Below are 17637 nucleotides of genomic sequence, written 5' to 3' on the forward strand. Positions count from 1 at the left end.
GGTCATTATAGGGATGCTGTCTATGATATTCACCATTTTCCTTTCTTCATTTAACCCAATACTCCACAGTTAGTGTCCTGTGAACTTCCTTAAATAACTCCCCATCTTTGGGAAGGCAGTCCTCTTGTCAGAGCTGATTCATCTTCCCCTCAGATTATCATTTTACCAAGCAATATGTATGGAACTCTTCTAATCTTTCTCCATAATTCCTCCCTTCAGCCTCCTGATTATATTTCAACTTTTTGCCAATTTCCTTCATATTGTTGGATTTCAGTCTAAGCTGCTTGACACCACTCTCTTTACAATTTTTTTTTTTTTTTTTTTTAAACAAGAAATAGCCATGGAAGCTTGTTAAAGGAATACACTTTTTACACCCACATTTCTTGAACATACATTTCTACTCATGTGACTAGGAATACTTCTCTCTAGCATGCCTGTAGCTGAGTATCCAATGTCACTTCATTAGCATACAATTTAACTGGTGAGGAGTTGATATTAAGGCTTATTATCTTGGCAAAGGTCAATGGGTAAAATTATTTAAGGCTCCCTTCTTGTGTGCTCTGTAAATCTCATATCACTATTGAGTTAAATACATTCAGCCAATCGCTGACACACCATACAAAATCTCATCATTTGTTTAATGCTTTATAAAGGGCAATGTATAATTTTACCTTTTCAATGCCAAAGAAACTAGAAAGTTTTTTCCCCTTGAGTGGCTCAAGTACTGTGGCATTTGATCTACAAAAGGTTGCTTGTATACCTCAAAAAAATCCAGCATTGTGTCTCAACAACCACACAAGGATTCCATTAGCATTGCAGGTATAGAAAAGTAGCACAAGACAGAAAGTCACTGCTATTTTAAAAGAAAATCTCTGACCTTTAAGGATTTTTAATAAACATTGCGGGTCTGGGCAATGCTGTTCTTTTGGGGATATAAACTCAAATTATTAATACACAAAACCAAAAGCTGCCCATATTTCTGTACTGATGACAAATAAAATACTGTATGTCAACTGGCAATAATAGGAAAATGAGTTAGATAACACAAAAATAAATATCAATCACTAGGGCAGGTTTTCTACCTGTTCTCAAGCCAGAATGTCCATTAAGTTCAAGAAAAACTATGAAACAGAAAGTTAAAGATTAACAAAAATTAACATTTTGCTGGTCTTCAACTTTTCTCATCCTAGAATCTGAAGGTTTTAATGATTCATGAATTTTTCAGCTTGCAACCCCTTCTATGTCTTAGGAAAGTCTCAAGTATCTGGGGGTTTTTACTGCTGAGGAAGGTAAGGCACAGGAAAATGAACTCATTTGTAGTGATATAAGCCAGAAAGAGAATCCCAAGGCAGGCCTATATTGTATGCTTTTATGAAGCACTGAATTAGTGATGTCCCATACATGTCAAGGCTTGTTTTGTGAGAAGCCCCAGTCAAATTTACTCATTAGCCCAGCAGTGATGCTGAATTTACATGACACAACTGCCCATGCTCACCCACTTCACCTGCAGGTGCTGCCACTGGAGCAGTCAGTAGATAGTCTTGCAGAGCATATAGGACTGTACACACTGTAGCACAGGGTATTCTGTGCCCAATATGCTGCAACACACCTTCTGAACAGCACCTGTGGGGCAAAGATTTCCAAGTAATAGCATTGGTTGTCCTTTTACCCCTGTCCAGGGGAAATCACTGTGTGTTTTAGCTCTCACTGTCAGATAACATTTCCTTAATGTTCAGTTGTTGCTTAAGTTAAGGCTTGTACAACTTCAGTTTTGTCTTATAAGCACATCTTTACTAACTTCCTCCATGTATTAGATAGTTGTAGTCCCCTGGATTCTGGCCAGGCACACAGGGAATGATAGTTGAGTGAGTGCAATGCTGGATAAGAGAGAGGCTGACCCGTGGGGAGCTGTACGGTAATCAGCTTTTCATTACTGCATGGCTGAAAGGCCAAAGTTATTCATCAGTGCTCTTCTGAGTGGGAAAACAGGAGAAGAGGAGAAGATGAAGGAACTCATGTTCTGATATGAATTATCTCTATTCTATCACAGTATATAAGTATTTATCTCTAGGAACTGCTAATCAAATATCCCAGGACTGTATCACCAAGTCTGTAGAGATCTGCAAGTATTATTTTAGAGACATCAGATAGCTTTTTCAAGGTGGAAAAAGTAGTTTAGTGACCTAAGAGTCTAATGACTAAATTATCTGATATCTTAGATTCAGGGATTTAAATCCCAGTTAAGTAAATGCAACCCCCTCAGCCCGGGTCTGTGGCTAATTACTTTTGTAATCTTGACTCTTAGTGCAGGTACCTTAATTGCTCTGTATCACAGTTTCCCAAAATGTAAAATGATAATGATAGCTATCTCTTTCTGAAAATACTCTGCATATACGCAAAAATGGCACTTGTTTGCATAGGATTGCCATTTTGCACCCTTATAAACAATTTAATGTGGGTCTATTTAGCTTATTCTGATAGCCCAAAGACAAAGAGGTCAGCAACTTACTGGCTTTCCCCAGCTATGACCTTGCCTGTTCTTTGTAAGTTTGAAGGCTCCCCCATGTGTTATCTGTATGCAAGGGTACAAAAATTCAGTCGAGCCCCCATGTGTGGCTTCTACAGAGAGTGGAATAATACTGTGAGATTCAGCAGGCCCCACATCACTATCACAGAGAATAGCCTAAAATCCATTGCCAATGTGCAAAGACGGCGTCATCAACAGCATCAGATGGGTTACAGTTCATTGCCTGAACACTTCTGTCACACCTCAGTACTGAACACATCTCAGTCCCAAACACAAACAAGTCTAACACCAGGACCCCCACATGTCCTCTCCCAGTTGTATCTGGGTGGTCCTCCTTCCTGCCCTGAAGCCCTCCTAGGTAACCTTCACCAAGAAGTTGCTCAAGCGTGCAACTCAGGAGCAATGCTGAAGCAGGAAAAAAAAAAATACATAGTCACCTGCAGGCACCCAAACAGATGCTGCTATTGGCATGCACAATCTCTTCTGCACCTAACAGGATACTCCCTTTCAAGGGATCCACATGGGAGGAGAAAGCTATGGTTGCCACACAGTTTTAATAGGATTTTGTTGATCAATGCTTTGATGAAGCACGTTGATCAAGTGGATACAGGCCAGTATCCCTCCCTAATCTGAGCGACGGGGTGTCTGGGAAAAACCAACTCTCAGCAGAAGCGACATGGCAGCTTTTTCAAAGAAGGAAGACTTACTGACTGAGGCTTGGCTGATGGCACAGACTAGGGTATGAACTGCAGGCATCACACACATACACACAAAGAAAGGTAAATGACCAGCATTTTAACTTTTATGGCTTCTCTCAGAAAAAAAAAGACACAGTGTAAAAGAGAATAGATGGGCTCAGCAAATAGTCACCAGCCAGCAGGAAAAAACAAAAGAAAAGAGAAATCACAGCAGTGTAAATCAACCTGGGGAGAAATGGCTAAATGAGGATGCTGATTGCTAATCTACATCCTGTCACTCTGACTTTATAAGCAGGTTAGCTCAAGAGGCCATGTGTGCAAAAGCAGCCCCATAAAAGCACTGTCTTTCACACTCTCATCTGTATTCACAGCGGACCAGGTTTTCACTTTATGGCTGCAATGTTCTTGTTTCTTCTGCAGGTCCATTAGCACTGTGCTTGTTGCACAGTCAATACCAATTCCAGCCTGCACTTTTCTGCTTTTTGTATTTGGACACAAGTCCTTCTGTCTGCTGGATTCATTACTCTTCGATATGGCTGTCTGTGGTGTTCCTTTATGTTTTGATTTTTTTTAAAGCAGCCCAAGTGCCTTTGGCTTTAAATAAAAAATTAAAAGATAAAGCAAAAACAAAGTGAGCCATTTAAAAAAAAGCATGATAAATCATTTCTGTTTCTCTTTACTCTAATCCTTTTTGTTTTGCCTAATTGCTTTACCTGAAAAGGCTGCAGGCTATAAAATGACACAAGAAAAAGATAATAGACCTTTGTCAAACAAAAGGCTGGTCATTCCTTCCCTTGTTCCCTTTTCCCACATCCCAAGAAATCTTCCAGGACATTCCTTGCTCTTCTGCACCAGACAGGAAAGTGGAATTTGATCAGACTGGAAGGTGAGGTGGTAGAAGGAACACAGCAGGCTTAGGGCAATGGCATACAAGCATTTGAACAAGATACAGAACTCTGATGTTGCCTCAATAAAAAAGAGGGTGACAGACTGGGACAGGAGCATATCTCCATCCCGCTGAACTCTGGAGAATCTTCACCCACTTCACCAAGGTGGCTAATGGCAGCTCCTTCACACCACAATGGTGCTCCCAGCATCAGACTGGGACTGGTGAAAAGTGAACTGCCAGCTATTACCTGTGCCTTACTTTATGCGCAGCCTCAGCTGACCAGCCCTGTGTTCAACAAGAAGAAAAGCTGGAATTATTAAAAACACAGCTTTGAGGCAAGCACCTTGGCTGCAGTGCTAAATCGTCCTCCAGTAACACTTGACAGGGAGGGAAAGGCTAAAATTCTGCGCTGGTCAGCCCTCCAAGAGCACAGAACAATCAAATGCAAATGCAGAAAAAGGAGATTTGCACAAATTGAACATAAGAGCTGACCAGTGGAAATGGAGTAGCAGTGACTTGAGGTTTACATCAAAAAGCCAGACTGCAACAGAAGAGAACTTCATTGGGGAGATGGTAACAAAATGGTGAAAACCTGGCTGTTTCCATGACTAGGCACTGAATTGTAAGGCTTCCATGTCTAGGAAACAGATCCTGTACACTGAGATTAGTGTAAGGACTCTAGATCTTTTGAAATGTCTTAATATGTCAAGAGTCTTTCCTTTGAGCTCATTTTTCTCTTCAGTCACAAATATTCATGACAGAGATTAAAAAAAAAAATCCAAACCCAAAACAATAGCAAAACTATAAAATATTTGAGATGGTTTCTGTGTTATTGCTTCCTTCTCACTATTAAGCAACCACATGCCTTTTGTCAATCACCAATCACTTGTTCAGGGGGAAATCTTGTCCTAACGTGGCAGATAATACATGCGGCACAAAGTCCATTTTGTTCTGCTCAGCCCAAAACCCCTTGCCCTGTTCCCTGGGCTGGACGCACTAAGCTGCCTCATGGCTCCTTCTGTCTTCAGCAGTCACACAAGCAACGGAGAGGAACTCAGGGCTATAGAAGCAGAGTTCCTCCTTTCACCACTCTACTTTGCAGCTCTACCAAAGACCAGGCAGGTCAGGAAGGCTGACCTACCTTCTAATCTCTAGTGCAAATACTCCTCCAAGAGATGAGTAAGGCATATAAAGGATAGCTACTTTGTATATATTTCTCATTCTGAGCACAAGCCTAGGACTCCCAGAGCTGTCAATCTAACAGCCTTTCAGCTGAGGGCTGAATTGTCTTTTTCCATTTTTTCTCATTTAATGAAAGGTAGTGGATAAAAATTCACTATTTAAAATACCATCTTTTTCTTTTCTCAGCCGTTTGAAATGGGGCCTGTGGGTATTGGGGTAGTCAGACTTAAAAGTCTGAATCCACATGACTCCATCTGAACCCTAAACTCTGGTTCTTTCATACAACTTCCAACAGTAATTCCCTCCAACCTGCCCTGTCTTCTGCCCCCTTTAGCAGTATCGCAACACGAAGGATTACAATTCTTTCTTGTTCAGAAATGGAAAAATGCTAAGTTGCTCACAAGAACACAAGATTAGGATGGTAGGAAACCCCTACCCAAAGGGCCCAGGCTGACCACAAGAAGACCTTGCCTTAACAGGCAGAACTTCGGAAGTCAACAGCTGCAGGCCATAAAAAAATGGAAGTATGATAAGACCGACAGCCCTTATTATGAGGCTGCTTTTCTTGTACATCCTCCCTGCTGCTGTGTCTTTTTAGGGGGATGACTTTTGCATTAATGTGATGGATATTTCCTGAGTTTTACACATTTTACCTATCCACCTACGCACCACCTACAATCATCACAAAGCAGGAAGTCACTCTGAAACTCGTATTAAGGTTTATCAGGATACAGTTTCCCTCTTCTGCACCTTATCTCCCAATTTTAACCTCCTTGTTCTCGATTACCTATAAAAAAAATGAGGATGCTGGTAAGGAAGCCAATAAAAATGATGAAAATTATCTTTCCTTTATGCATTCTCAGACCCTTTAGCAGAGTGAGCGAGAATGGTTTCCCTCTGGAGAGCCATACCTTGGACTCTGGAACCTAGCAGCAGCGGATTCACCAGGACCACCCTGTGAGCTATTTGGTGGATTAACTGCATATGAGAGAAGGCAGACAAACCAAGCAGATCTGGGTGAACCAATATACACCACCAAGTAGGACCTTTCCATTCTTGTGGTGGTGGCTGTGCTTTTGCATATCCTTTCCATATCACATAATAGCCTCATCCAATCAATCAAAGTGTTGAAGGGGCGACTGCCTATCTCCACATGGAGGGAGAGTCAATTAAGGGAGTATCATGAATGCCAAGTCTTTCCTCTCCCTCGAGATGAATAGAGAAGAAGAAATGAGACAGAAAATGCACTGTGCCAGTGCCTGCCTTTCAGCTTGATGGGCAAAGTAGAGAGATAGAGAAAGCTAATTTCACAGATAACATCTCCAAGGTCTATATAGTAATTTTAAATATTGGAAATAATTTTTCATGACAAATGAATCTACTTCATTCTGGCCGCTTCCGTCAAGATAGTCACATTAATTGTAGGGACAATTGGCAGTCTCATCAGAAACACAAACTGATCTGATTCGAGGGTATGGAAATGAAGGGGAGTGTGAAGCCACAGGGACTGAGATCAGCCACTGAGCAATAAGAGACTCAAAGATACCATGTAGTCTGAAGTGACTCTTGCACCCAGTGTCATCAGTTCATCTCTAGACACCTGACAGATCACAACAGACATGGTGCATACTCAAAGTAAGCAAGTCCATTCTGGATCATACATGTGACATGCCATTACATGTCTTGCTGGGAGTTACCTGGGAAAACTAGGATGAGAAGGTGAAAAAGTATTTCCTTTCTTCACAGTGACATACCACTTCAGATGATCCATGTTTTAGTAAATTCTACCTTCCCCTGATACAGTGTGATTCAGGCAAAACCGACCTGCTATGACAAGCTGTCCTTTAATCTGAAGGTTATCTGAGCAGCATTGTGCCTTGACTTATAGATAGGGTGTATTTTGTGGCTTGCATTAAGGAGAAGCCATTGTTCTGAGCTGCCATTTATAAACCAGCAGATAAATAAATATGCCACGACAATATTAGTCCTGTAGAAGAGGCCTATACTAACAAAAGTGTAAGATGCTAAAAAGCATTAACCAAATGTTCTTACTCATCTACACATCGACATCTTTTTTTGTTGTTCAAGTGCTCTTTACAGGAGCTGACAGTAGCATAAAATCTAATACAGTTTTGGATAGTCATATTTCTTGAACTGGAAGGACCTTGTGAAAGCTACACTCAGCAATAAACAGCCAGAAACAGAAGTTTAGAGGAAAAACAGCAGAAATTATCTTCTTCTGTGCCATCAATTACCATATTCAGATGAGATAAAGAGCACCTGGAGTACTAACAAATTCACATGCAGCATGGAAGGCAGGAGTGGTCCTAAATATAAAGAGCATATGATGATGGAGACAGGATGAAGAAACAGGAAGGAACACACGGGTAAAAAATCATACCCGTGTCATAAAATATAGGAGAGACAATCAGCTGATTTTTATACAGTCTCAGATTTTCCAGCTGCTCAGCAGATGCTGTTGGAGATTGTCACATCAATGAGACTCTTCAAAGTTAAAGTTCAACAGCCTAAAGACCATGAAATTATCTTTTCCCAAAAAGATGTAATCACCCTGACTGAGAGAATTAACTGCACGCTCTTCTGTACTGAGGTTATCACAAAGGCATTACAAGGCAACAAAGGCCATCACTTGTCCTGGAAACAACATAAATTCAGAGTGGCTTTTGACTGAATACGTACATCTATGGACAATAAAGTTATGATGAGTGGAAAGGATCACAATATAAACCCACAGAAGTGAGAGACACTGACATCATTCCTTCATATTGTTTCTCTTCCCTTACAAGCTCCACATTGGCTGCACTGTCCTTACTGGAGCTAGCACAACTTCTCACGAGCATCTTGGGAATTGGTTGGATTTTAGAACAGAAGTTACCCCATGGAAAGCAAGGAAAGGATTTTATGTATCCTCCATCTCTGCATCCTAGTACATTAGAATAATCTAGCACTTATGCAACCAACAGTAGCCTTCTGCTCTGACACCCAGTCATTAGGGAGAGACACAGGGGAGCTAAGCACAGAAAGCCCAGGCCTGCGCTCATGGAGCAGAAGAACTGTGTGCAGCATATACCACAGCAGTAGCTGCTTGGGCCAGCCACAGAGGAGGGACCAGCCACAGAGGAGGGACCAGCCACGGGTGTTACAAAAGGATTGATGGCAAGTGAGAAAATTAACTTCTCACACAAATGCCCCTAGCAAAAGCTAACATGCCTCAGGTCATGTTTAATGGAGACTTTACTATAAAATTAGTGAGGAACAAATTAAAATGGGTGTGAAGGGATTGCATGAACTCTTTTTCTAAATTCAGATGGAATCTTTTTTTCTGCAGTTTGGAGACATTTTGGGAAATCATACAATAGGGACCTATCTGGTACTAGTAAGTTAATGAACAGATGAGCTCTAGAACAGATCTTCTGATCTCTAACATCTTCCACTTTATCTCATGAAATCATAAAAATTATTCGATGCTTTGAATTTCCTGAAGTCTTTGAATATTCAAGATCCAGCAGGGATTAAAAGCATTAAAACACTGCAGCAAAGGCTTTTCTCCTAATGTGTCCAGCACCCCCGAGAACCATCAGTCCTATAAGAAAACCTATTTTCAGCAGTTATCTAGCATTACACTGCAGACTCAGAAGGTCTGGACAGTCCAAAAAGCATCAACACATTTGAGGTTTTTTAAACAAACCTTCAAATACGTAATTATCATCAAACATCTTCACTAAAATAAAAAAGAAATCTGTGCTGCTATCTGTGCTTGAGACAGCAAAGCATGCAGCACTTAAACCACATAGTAAATGATTTTGTAGCATTTCTTATTACCAGTAATTTTACAACATCTCTGTTTATTGCATACATAATGGGCAGATGTGTGTTGTCATTAAACTGTTCTTAGCAAACATTGCTGTAAAGGTAGTTGGCAGATAATAAAATGTGTAGCCCTATGCTCAACATCAGCATTGCCAACAGCAGGTACATTGCTGTTCACAAACAGTATGCCACAAAAGACAGGAAAAGCCTGGTTTGCTCACAGTGTTAATCGTCCATCTGTGAGCAAACCCAAACAGGAAGGGACACTGGTTCCAGCCCTTGGGAGGAGAACTGGAGTGGGGTATCTCTGTCTTCCTGCAATGAACACTGGGTGCAGCTCAGCAAAAGGAAAGGTCTGGAACAAGAGGGGATTTTTTTCTTACCTGGAAAGGACTCAGACTATGTCCAGTTCTGAGCAATTAACTTCAAAGGTTTAAAATCTAAACCTCAGTGTCTTTTATTTCAGTCTTAAATGGCCAGCAGTCTCATACCAACCTGCCTTTTCTAATCTTATCAGTATATACCCTCCTAATAAAAAAGAAATCCTCCAATCAGGGCAATTAAGTAGGAGAAAGCATTAAAAACTGAGTGATCAACAACATTTGATTTTCACTGGCCTAAAACGATCTGATTTTCAGTTGTCTTTTGCTTTGTGTCCTTCCTGGGCTTTTGCCCTCTGCAGTCCCTCTCCCAGGGTTTCAGTAGAAGAAAAGCATGCAGAGAGCTTTTGGGATCCACAGAAAAACAGACCTCATGCACCTTTTTGAGCCCATAGCATTTTCACTGCAGCTACAGAAAATAGCTAATGTGAATATAACACACATTCCCCTCCTCCTGCTTGTTTAATGCCAGGGCTTTGGGGTCCTTTTCAGAAAAGTCCATGGGTTGTGAGGAGGTACTTTGTTATCACAGCAAAGTAGTACATCATCCTCTATGAGCCAGATCCCATATCCTACTTCTAACAACTTAAGTGCAATTAACAGGGGGCTGCAGTGACCTGATGCTGCAACTGATATCAAATACTAACAAATTAGAAGCCAAAGGGTACAGAAGATATTAAGTACTTAAAAAACACTAAAGATCCGTCACAGTAGCTGCAACAACCCACCCTTCCTACCCTCCTGCATGTCTATAACAGCCCTCCAGCCCTACTTACTGACAAGACTTGCAACTCACCCTGATTTCTACTGTGTTCAGTATGAGAAGGTAGTTCACATGCAACAGGAGGAAGCGTGCTATCCATTGTGGTGGAGGATCCTTTTGGTCAATTCTCCCAAAGCCTGCCCTACATCTGATGACTGGAAAGCATTTGGGAAACATTCCATGGGCTTTCAGATATGTTATGTCCTTTATTTCAAACTAACTAGCAAAATGGCAGACCTGTTGGAACAAGGTACTTTAGAAGAAAGAGGCTGAACTGCAGACACTTCTCTGATACTTCTGTTCTTTGTAAAGCCCTAGAATGCATGAATGACTAAATACTACCAAAAGTACAAGCTCCAAGGTTTTTTTCCCTAATGCCTGACACGCCACAACCCAAGACCTAGCAAACTCAGCACAAAGCCTCAATATGTACTTGCAATCATAACTTCCATCACAAATCCGCTTCACTGTGCCTGCCATTCATCTCAGAGACACCCAAAAACTACCTTTCAGTTTAGGAGTATTAGGTACTTAATGTCTTCTTTGCCTCAGTCTTTAATAGCCAGACCAGGTATCCTCAGGGTATCCATCTCCCTGAGCTGGAAGACAGGGATGGAGAGCAAAATAGGCTCCCCATGATCCAGGAGGAAGCAGTTAATGACCTGCTATGCCACCTGGACACTCATAAGTCTATGGGGCCTGATGGCATCCACCCAAGGGTGCTGAGGGAGCTGGCGGAGGAGCTTGCCAAGCCACTCTCCATCATTTATCAACAGTCCTGGTTAACAGGGGAGGTCCCAGACGACTGGAGGCTTGCCAACGTGACACCCATCTACAAGAAGGGCCAGAAGGAGGATCCGGGGAACTACAGGCCTGTCAGCCTGACCTCGGTGCCGGGGAAGGTTATGGAGAGGCTCATCTTGAGGGTGCTCACGAGACACGTGCAGGACAACCAAGGGATCAGGACCAGCCAGCACGGGTTCATGAAGGGCAGGTCCTGCTTGACCACCCTGATCTCCTTCTATGACCAGGTGACCCGCCCAGTGGGTGAGGGGAAGGCTGTGGATGTTGTCTACCTGGACTTCAGCAAAGCCTTTGACACTGTTCCCCACAGTATTCTCCTGGAGAAGCTGGCGACTTGTGGTTTAGACAGGTACACTCTTCGCTGGGTTAAAAACTGGCTGGATGGCCGAGCCCAGAGAGTTGTAGTGAATGGAGTCAAATCCAGTTGGTGGCCGGTCACAAGTGGAGTCCCCCAGGGCTCAGTTTTGGGGCTGGTCTTGTTTAATACCTTTATCAATGATCTGGATGAGGGGCTAGAGTGCTCCCTCAGCAAGTTTGCAGATGACACCAAGTTGAGCAGGAGCGTTGATCTGCTCGAGGGTAGGAAGGCTCTGCAGAGGGATCTGGACAGGCTGGATCGATGGGCCGAGGCCAATTGGATGAAGTTCAACAAGGCCAAGTACCGGGTTCTACACTTTGGCCACAACAACCCCAGACAACACTACAGGCTTGGGGATGAGTGGCTGGAAAGCTCCCCCACAGAAAAGGACCTGGGGGTGTTGATCGACAGCCAGCTGAATATGAGCCAGCAGTGTGCCCAGGTGGCCAAGAAGGCCAAGGGCATCCTGGTCTGTATCAGAAATGGTGTGGCCAGCAGGAGCAGGGAGGTGATCGTGCCTCTGTACTCGGGTCTGGTGAGGCCGCACCTCGAATACTGTGTTCAGTTTTGGGCCCCCCACTACAAGAAAGACATTGAGGTGTTGCAGCGTGTCCAGAGAAGGGTGATGAAGCTGGTGAGGGGTCTGGAGCACAAGTCTTATGAGGAGCGGCTGAGGGAACTGGGGTTGTTCAGCCTGGAGAAGAGGAGGCTGAGGGGAGACCTTATTGCTCTCTACAATTACCTGAAAGGGGGTTGCAGAGAGGTGGGTGTTGGTCTCTTCTCCCAAGTGACAAGTGACAGGACTAGAGGAAATGGCCTCAAGTTGTGCCAGGGGAGGTTTAGGCCGGATATTAGGAAAAAGTTCTTTACTGAGAGAGTAGTGAAACATTGGAACAGGCTGCCCAGGGAGGTGGTGGACTCACCATCACTGGAGGTATTCAAGGAGCGTGTGGATGTGGCATTGTGGGATGTGGCTTGATGGGCACGGTGCTGTGTGGTGTGCGTGGGTTGTTTTGGTGTGGGTTGTGGTGTGTTTTGTGGTTTATGGGTGGGTTTTGGTTTTTTGTTTTTTTTTGTTGTTGTTGTTGTTTTGGTTTTTTGGGGTTTTTTTTTTTTGTTTTGTTTTGGTTTTTTTATGGTTGGACTTGATGATCTTACAGGTCTATTCCAACCTTAGTGATTCTGTGATTTCTGGCATGATTAAATCTTGCTCTCCACCATACATACTCTGATCAGATATAACAGCAGTGCAGGAGAGCTCAGGCAGCAGGGGGAAGCGAGATCATTACCACATTACAAGGCACTCAGAGCATCACTTGCAGGAGGGATTGTGTTCCGTTTATTAGCTTTTTTTCTATTTTCTTTGCTTTATGCCCCCACCTCAAACAAGACATCCTCTTTTTTGTCAGTCTGGTAGCCTTGACAGTTTGGCACTGTCAATTCCTCCCTAGCACAAAAAGTTACTTTCTGGAGTGCAGCAATACTGAATTATCAGACCAGAATCTCCAAATAATCAGTAAAAGGAGACAGGAAAATCAACAAAAGGAGGCAAGCAGATCATGTTATTGCTCTGAACTTCTCCTGAGAAGCAACTAGCACCCTCCACTGACTGCACAGCGAACTTAGACATTTAGCACAGGTCCTCATTGCCAAGCTTCTACTTCTTTAATCTTAGAGTACTTATCCAAGGCATCTAAAGAAGGAGGTCACAACACTACTTTAATTGAGTTCATGCCACTTGCAAAGCTGGCAGAGTCTTATTTCCTAGCCTGGTGGACAGCCACACCACTGCTCCCTTCAAACAGCTACTGTGGAATCTCTGAATTATCAGAAACTCGTCCAAACGCTATGTTTATAACAGCTCCTTAATTTTAACAGTGGCTCAAAAAGGGTCTTCTCACATATGATTTCCAATATTGTCACACTGAGTTAGACTGGGTAGTACAGAACCATTATGGAAAGATAGGAAGCTCAAGGATTTAAGAAAATAAATAAGTAATGGGTGTGTTACCTAGTCAGCACAGCCTCTGGTGGAAGATATCACTCTTTATCACAATGCAAAGCACATACTTAACGTTTAGCTAAGGTACTAAAAATACAAAAAGACATATGTACAACTCCAGGGAGAGAAGCAGATGATTCATTTGTTGTTGATGGTAAAGTCTATCTCCCACTTTCCAGGTATAGAACTTCTACATTTATAATGCTGTATTTCTTATACATTTTATACTTTGCCATATGAAGGACTGTTATATGTCTAAAAGGGACTCAAAAAGGAAATTGATTGTGGCGTAGTTAGGAAAGAGGCTTGGGTTCTTTTTATTCATGGTGAAACAACACAAATACACAGTATTCAGTATGTCACCTATATCTAAAGCCCGAGGGAGTTTTTCCTGTCAGTGAAGTAACACGTCCATATATTCAACAACTTACACTGGATGCAACATAGACTTTGGTGGCAGTGATCTGCTCAGGCAGTACTTCTGTGCAGATGCAGAAACCTTGCTGTGGCTGCAGTGTGATAGAGCACAGGAGGGAGAACTGCTGCCAAGGCCTCAAATTCATTCTTACAATTCCAGTATCTAACTGGTCATTCAGTATTGGTAGTGACATAAGCAGACAAAGGTGTTTTCAGATAACAGACAGCAGACCGGAAAAGCAGATCAGTAGCTGTCTCTTATTAAAAGAGTTAGCCTGCTCCTTCTTCATTCCTCCCCTTACACACCAGCCTGGCTCCCCCTGGTCCTGTGGCAGCTCTTTAGTCACTATACAGAAGTGCCACTGTGGCATAGCAGCATCTCTCACTTTGATTCCCTTCCCAGTCTCTGCCTCAACTTTTCTCCTTCCAACAGTGTTTGGATCACAGGCCAGCTGAAGCCAGGACTTGAAATAATCCTTGGGTGTCCGACCACAAGAATGAAAAATATAATTTGTAGCCTGCAATACTTTTGTTCATGGAGACAAAAATCACTGTGCACTAACGCAGTCACCTGGTACCAGGCCTAAACCAGTAAGGGGTCTGCGGTTTCTAGTTATCCACAAAGTGAGTTTCTCAGGATGAGGACCTCTGCATATATCTTTTACGTTGTCCTGAACTACAACATTATTGTTTTGTTAACCTGAAACACACTCTGATTCTAACACATATTTATTAGGACCTCAAGTTCCCATGCTGGTAGACGTGCATTCATAAATGTATCTTTCTTATTCGTACTTATTCTGGCCAGAGCATGGCCAAGTTATGGATCTCAGGCCAGACTTGAGATTCATTTCTCCTAAATTAAAATGCTTACATGCCCTTAACCTACTGATTTCTTTTCACTGATAATAAAAGGAGTAAAAGCCAACACCATAGACAGCTAAAGGTACATGAGATCCTGTTCTTTATATTATCGGTTAGCTTTGGGTTCTTTTCTGAGAGCCAGGTCCAGGAGATGGACATGAGACAGAGTCCAGAAAGTCCTGAATCACAGAGCTGATCACTCCTAATACTAAATAAAGACCAAGGGCAAGCATAACTGCAATTCTGTGGGGGAACAATGCATTTAGGATAGCACTTCTTTTTAGCATGCCTGTCCAAAACCTAATCACACAACAATTGGCCAAAACAATTCCCAAGGCTGTGGTTGAGAAAACCTCTGAAGTTTTCCAGAATCTTCTAATCCAATGTAGTCTATAAGAGAGAACTTCTGAGCTGACATTGGCATAGTCCATGAATCTTACATTTTCACCCATGTCCTCACAGCATATGCAGTGTTGATGCTTCAGCTGTTTTAAGGACTACTGGCAATTAACTACTATTGCTGCTTAGGGCAGCATGCTACAAATTGCTGTCTGTGAGAAGCTTTATGAATGATCATAGATCTTCTGCTGTAAAACCTAAAAACCCCATCCAGTCTATAGGAGGAATTTTGGTTAGTAACAAAAACTTCCTGCAAAGAAGAAAATCCTCTGGAGAGTGAATGAATTACAAATCTCAATTCTGCCTAATATTTTGTGCACTGTCCCTAACTTTCACGTTCTTTCTCATAAGTGGCATGGAACTATGATCAATATTAAAAAATGCAGAGGGGGGACACTGAGGAGGAAAGGAGCTTCTCAAATATTTATGGCAGAAGCTAAAAAATATCTGAATTTCCAATTGTAAGACACATGCTATAACCATTAGGCCATGGTACCAAGTAAGGTAATAGAAAGAACGGGCTGAAAGCCCTAAGACTCTGCTAATGGTTTACAGATAATTCTTGGATGTAGTCTGAGTGCAGTTCAGCCAGAATGTAGTGCTAATGGCCAAATATTAACAGAAAGATTGGTTTCAATACAAGAAAACACCCTTTGGGGAGTATTTGCTTTTCTAAGTGATCTTAGCCCCATCTTTTTTTTTTTAAAACCACTCACATACCTCATTCTGAGAGTGGCACCAGCACAATAAGGATAACAACAATTAATGGAACCACCTGGTATTTGAGAAATATATAGCTCAGATATCTTACATTAGTAAATTCCTTTCCATGTGGCCTAGAACACATATGTTTTGCCTGCCTGTACCAGCATTACTTCTGCCTCATATCTCCAATCATATGTCTTTAAAATACCAGTCAGAATGAGTAAGAATAAGATGCAGAGAATCTCCCACCATCTCCTACAGATTTGCCTTGTGGGGTGAACTTGGAGACATGTTGTTGTAAACACTATCTCATTAGCTGGCTTTACCCATAAACAGCCATCAAGAAAATCCTACCATGCAAAAAAGAGGAAGACTAGACAGAACTGAGATACATCATCTGTCCCATGCAAGAAAAATCCCCATAACTCAAGTTCACACTTGGTACTGTTTCCAGTAATTTGTCTGAGACTTCTCCCATGCAGCTGCATTTTCTGCCTTAGCAGACAAACCATACTCAGACAAAGAAACTCTGGAACCTGAAGACCAGGTCTTCAGAAGGCTTAGGGAATGAAGTGGCAGATGAAAAAGGTAAGCTCATGAAATGAAGGCGGAAAAGACTGGAAGGAAACGCTCAGAGAAGAAAGCTTTCCTAATGTGGGGACTGGAACTTAGCATTGGGAAGACCAACAAGGGCAGGGGAAAGTCTCATGGAAACACTGGATTTTGTTCTAGTTCTCCTGCACACCTTCAGCTCTGTGTAACTGAGGTCAAAAAATGCAGCTTACCTCGCTCACATGTTCTACCCCAATAGCCAGTGCCAGTGCAATCACAAATGAAGCGGTTCCAGCCATCCTTGCAGACTGCATTATTCTTACACGGGTAGCTGTCACACTGCTTGGTGCTGAGGCGGGAGCAGGAGGACTTGACTCCTGCTGCATTCTGTGCCTCTGCCAGCTGCCGGATGTTCTTGCTTCGTCCATCGATGAACAAGTCTCGGATACAGCCGACGTAGCCATAGTTCAGCATTGCTGTCCAGAGCTCTGTGGGAAGGATGAGTCCTGCCCGGTTCTCAGGCAGTCCACCGAGGTACATGTCGCCTTCCAGATCTAGGATCTCACTCTCCCCACTAGCAGTGAATGGGGTGCGTCTGCTGTTCACTGATATAGTGCCTAAATGAGGAGGATAGAGACATCAACACTTTCGCTTATAGCCTCAGTCTAGTTAATTTATTTCCAATAACTGAGCGAGATTTAAGGTTCAGTGCAGAAGAGTGAAGATTCCTCCCTACCCAAATGCACTCCTAACAGAGACAGTGTCTCCCACACAGTTCCCTCTCCTCTTGAACCACATGCCATAACTACTTCCATGCAGTGATTGATCATCATACGTCTGTATCCCAACTTGCATTATGAGGTCAACAAGCATAACAATATAATGGCTAAATAATAACATGTAAAAACTGAGCATTATTCAATGTATTCATCCAGCAAAGCAAAGACTTACTGACAACATATAGGAGTTTGATGGTATCAGGACTGGAGAGAAAAAAGGTCTGTAAAAACATATTAATTCACACTACATAGCTCTTCCAGAAAACACTTCATCAAGTTTGTAGATGACATCAAATTGGGGAGAATGGTTGATGCATTGGAGGAGGTACAGGGCTACCATTATGAGAAACCTTTACAAGGTGGAGCAAAGGACTGAGAAATTTTTGATGTAAATCAAAACCAATAAATACGAAGTCCTGAACCTGGCGCAGAAAAACTTCACACATAAGTGCAGGCTGGAAACGAGCTGGCTAAGGAGCAACTCTGT

General features: G+C 42.5%; 1 protein-coding gene across 4 annotated transcripts in view; it reads right to left on the reverse strand.

Annotated features, from left to right (window-relative positions):
• Positions 1-17637, reverse strand: part of NRXN3 (neurexin 3) — a 983888-nt gene that overhangs the window by 697983 nt on the left and 268268 nt on the right. For all 4 annotated transcript variants that reach the window (XM_059819968.1, XM_059819967.1, XM_059819969.1 and 1 more), the window contains one exon: positions 16605-16988. In XM_059819968.1, the coding sequence (XP_059675951.1) occupies positions 16605-16988 (384 nt within the window). The remainder of the gene's footprint in view (positions 1-16604; positions 16989-17637) is intronic.

This window comes from Gavia stellata, chromosome 7, assembly GCF_030936135.1.
Source record: "Gavia stellata isolate bGavSte3 chromosome 7, bGavSte3.hap2, whole genome shotgun sequence".
Classification (NCBI taxonomy): domain Eukaryota; kingdom Metazoa; phylum Chordata; class Aves; order Gaviiformes; family Gaviidae; genus Gavia; species Gavia stellata.